The sequence below is a fragment of the Suncus etruscus genome, chromosome 9 (assembly GCF_024139225.1).
Source record: "Suncus etruscus isolate mSunEtr1 chromosome 9, mSunEtr1.pri.cur, whole genome shotgun sequence".
Taxonomy (NCBI): Eukaryota; Metazoa; Chordata; class Mammalia; order Eulipotyphla; family Soricidae; genus Suncus; species Suncus etruscus.
Window position 1 is genome coordinate 54,646,130 of NC_064856.1, and position 4,522 is coordinate 54,650,651.

At 32.3% G+C, this 4,522-nt stretch overlaps 1 protein-coding gene across 1 annotated transcript; it reads right to left on the bottom strand.

The window, feature by feature from the left end:
* Positions 1–3,259: 3,259 nt before the first annotated feature.
* LOC126018216 (olfactory receptor 52D1-like) lies at positions 3,260–4,210 on the bottom strand. The gene has a single exon (XM_049780362.1). The coding sequence runs from the start codon at positions 4,208–4,210 to the stop codon at positions 3,260–3,262; it is 951 nt and encodes a 316-aa protein (XP_049636319.1).
* Between the last annotated feature and the right edge of the window lie 312 nt (positions 4,211–4,522).

Here is a 4,522-nt window from a genome sequence, read left to right on the forward strand (position 1 = left end):
TTCTCAACGGAGAGCAAGGGTTTCTCTAAAGACAAAGAGAGCCCTGATACACAACCCAGCATGAAGTAGTAAAGTCCACTTCTCAAGAAAGGAGATGAGGGCAACATATGCTTGGGCACCATGTACTCAGGGAACACACAGGCCAGAAACATAGTTTAATACTTGACATGGTTCAAGTATTTCCTTACAGAAAGGCCTTGGAGGGAAGCTTCAAAACCAGCTGTTAGTAAGAGAAAAGAAATGGTGGAAATTAGTACAAAATAATGGTTTTCTATGGTTATCAATGTTTGGGTAGATAAAATATGGCTACACAGACAGTTGCAGATGCACCTGAGTGTATAATTATACATGCAGATATCTTATATAGATATAGCTTATGTAGATATATCACTCAGACATTCTTTCTTTTCTGTACAAAGGTGGTCCAAATGAATGATAGGCAGTAAAAAATGAATTTCTTCCTAGTCCTGCTTTCTAGTTTTTAATTCCATAGGCCTATCAAATATGGGAACCAAATTTTTCTTGCAAAATGCCCAAAAAAATCTATTAAATGTTTGCTACTGTCATCCAGAAAATGTTTAAATCTCAGCCACATTTTTAAAATTTTCTTTGAATCAACTTACACTATATAACTAATAACTACTGGGAAAATAAACCTAGCTTGATTTCTCCAATCCTGTATTCCCACCACTAAAATTTACTGGCAGAAAATAGTGCCCAAAATGAACAATTAAAAAAGTAAAACAAATAAATAATTTAATTTAAATATAAACTACATATGTATCCTCACTCATGAGCTATTCCAGGGGTCCTCAAACTTTTTAAACAGGGGGCCAGTTCACTGTCCCTCAGACCATTGAAGGGTCTGACTATAGTAACACAAAACATATGAACGAATTCTTATGCACACTGCATATATCTTATTTTGCAATGAAGAAACAAAACAGATACAAATACAATATGTGGCCTGTGAGCCATAGTTTGAGGACCACTGATTATGGATTTCTTTAATTCTGTATGGGAAAACCTAAAACCAGCTCTGTTTGCAGGCTATACATTCTCTTTAAATTAATTAAAATTTATAATTAATTTAAACACGTTTCAATGTCTTTTCTTTATTTGATATAGTGACAAAAATAATTCTGAAATTTAATTAAAAAGCACAATCATTTAAAATATAATAAAAGGGGTTCTTAACCTACTAAAATTAAAATATACTATAGTATATATTTTATTGTTATTGAGGTACAATGACTTAAGATAGTCTTAACATGAATTCTTTGGACACTCAATATTACTGCACCACACCCACTGCCACTCTGCCAATATCTCTCCACTTCTTTCCTTAGGTCCATCGTGTTTGCCTCTGCCTTATTTTCCTTCTGCCACTTGACATACTCAGTTCTGTAGGTCAACTCTTAGAGATTGTGTTTGTGGCCATTGTCATGTTTCTCCCTTAATTTTCTTATAGTCCACAAAGAGTAAGATCATGTGCCATTTGTCTTTCTCTGCCTTATTCACCTTTCTTATCATGACACCCTCCAGATGCATGCAAACTGCAGAATTAACTACATTATCTTTTCTTAGAACTTAATGGTATTCCATTGTAGTATTTTATCTACTCACTTAGAATTGTTCTTCATATTTTTACAATTATAAATTATAGTATTATGAATATTGTAGTGTAATCTTTTAAAATTAATGCTTTAATTTTTATCCTTATAAATTCCAAGAAGTGGCATTGTAGATAACACGGTAACTCAATTTACCTTTCTCTTGTACTATCTCTCTGGCTCTCATTGTAACTTTTATAGGACATGTATTAACAAAGAGTAAACACTTTTTCATATGACTGTTGATCAAATATGTGTCTTCCAAAATAAATGAATGAAATGTTTCTAAAATTCTTACCAACGGCTGGTTCTTTATAGGTAGTTGATTAGACATTTTCAATAACTTGAAAAAATGGGATTTTCTTCTTATTGTTTAATGGTCAAACTTTTTCATTCATAATAACAAAATATTTATGAAATAGTAGTTTTACAATAAAATTAGTTTAAATGAGAAATTTTATATTTTATAAATACACTATAAATATAATTTATTTCTATTCACATGTCCATTTTCTTTAACAAGCACATTGCAAATTAAGTCAACTATAAGCATAAGTTACAGATCTTAGTATAAGAGAAATGGATACTGAAGTTGAAAGTGATATGCAAATCTTAAATCTTAAAATATTGAGCATTTAAAAATATATATGCAATGAAACATTAACTTAAATATTCTGATATATTGTGAAAGATGATAGAAAAATTCACTTGCTTTGATTTATTACAAAATACCAACCTATAGACAAATGCAAAAAATCTTATGGAAGGCAAAGTTTGAAACACAGTATTTAAAGAAAGATACTTATCAACTCTGATTATCTTGGATTATCATAGCTAGCATTACAAAGTTACTATGCCCTGAGAAATCTCATATACCTAAAATGCTGTTGACTAAATGAGGTAAATGCAAGTCAGATGGCAAATAAGCCATTTGTTTAAAAACTTATTATTCAGGATATCTTGAAAAATGTGCAGATTATCAGGTAACAATTTTAATTACAAGTTATTTTTTTGAAGATATTTCTTAAGGAATTTTTAAATAGAATTCCCACTTAATATATCCACACCACCCTCCTCACAATAAACAGTCTAATAGTTATTGTAATTAATTCCAAATCTAATTCAAGATCCAGACAATCTCATAGCCAGCTCTGTTATAGGTTGACAGTCTTTATGAAAAATACTTTAGGAATAAGAAGGTGATATAAATTCATCAATCAATATATGTGACTGTGTATTTGTATGTGTGTAATTTTGTATGCATATTTAATTTCTTGATGCTATGAATAAAATGTTATTATGAATTTTCCTTTATCTGTAGTTCTGTGAATTTCTTTATAAATAGATATTAAACCTTCCTGGATCTTTTATTCAACTCTATTAGATTGAATAAAACCTGACCTTTCCCTAGGAAGTTTCAAGACCTATATCTCCATTCATAGCCACATGATAACGTTTTAGAAAAATGGTATCCTGTAGATATAGCAAGTATTAGTAACTTGTCTAAATACTTAAAAAAAAACCTCAAGTAATACATACTTGCCTGCTGGGATTAGCAGAAATATCAACCTCTACTCCAAAAATGAGAGGTATTGAAAAAGGTGATACATTAATTATAATTCCTCCACTGTACCTTAAAGATATAGTTATCTTTTCTTTACAAAAAAACCAATTATTCTCACTCGAATCTGTTTGGTGTTAATACCATAGACCAGAGGGTTCAGAAGTGGGGGTACAAGGAGATAGAGATTTGCAAGAATAATATGGATATGAGGGGGTACTTTGTGACCAAAGCGATGTGTAAAAAAGGAAAAGAAAGCAGGTACATAAAACACTAGAATCACACAAATATGAGCACCACAAGTGCTAAATGCTCGTAATTGGGCATCCTTTGAGGGCAAGCGGAGCACTGTCTGTAGAATTAAGCCATAAGAGGTAGCAATGAGGATCACATCCATGCCAGTGACTGAAAGTGCCACAGTGAGACCATAAATGGCATTAGGTTTGATACTGGCACAAGCCAACTTGGCAATACCCATATGCTCACAGTAGGTGTGAGGAATAATTTGATGTCCACAGAAAGGCAAACGTTCAATGAGGATGATAAAGGGGAAAACAAAGATAATACCACGGATAACACACGCTAAACCAATTTTTCCAATAACTGTTGTATTGAGGATGGATGTATAATGAAGCGGACGGCAAATAGCTACATAACGGTCAAAAGCCATGGCCAGTAGAATAGCTGATTCTGTAGCAAAGACAGCATGAACAAAAAACATCTGGGTGAGACAGCCATGATAAGAAATTAGGTGGGAGTTAAGCCAGAAGATTGTTAACATTTTTGGCAATGTGGTTGAGCAAAGTACCAGATCAGTGATAGAAAGCAAGCACAGGAAGAGGTACATTGGCTCATGCAGAGTTCTATCTGTCATGATGACGTATAAAATGGTGCCATTTCCAATAAGAGCAAAGATATACATGGAGCAGAAGGGAATAGCAATCCAAACATGTTGGTCTTGCATCCCCGGAATTCCAAGTAGAATAAATGTGGTAGGATGGAAGGCCGTACCATTGGGAATAGAGGCAGAGAGCATGATTATGGAGGAAACAGAAGTCTTTGTCTTCCTAAAAGTAGATAAAAAAATTAAGTCATCTAAGATGAAATGTTTTTGTTTACAAATTAACAATTTATTGTCTTTAATTTTCATCAGTTCTGTTTCAGGACATGTCTTCTTTATTTCCTGGGCTATTAAATTAACTGTAGCAAATAGTCCCTCTTTTTGAATTTCTATATATATTTTAAATTTACTTATCCATATAATATTATAACATGGAAAATTATAAACACAAATGTTATCTTTGAAGTGTATATTGCACATATATACGATTTCCTAGAATGTTTTGAT

Excerpts from the sequence above, each read along its gene's own strand:
- LOC126018216 (XM_049780362.1), bottom strand. The coding sequence starts at position 4,210 with ATGCTCTCTGCCTCTATTCCCAATGGTACGGCCTTCCATCCTACCACA.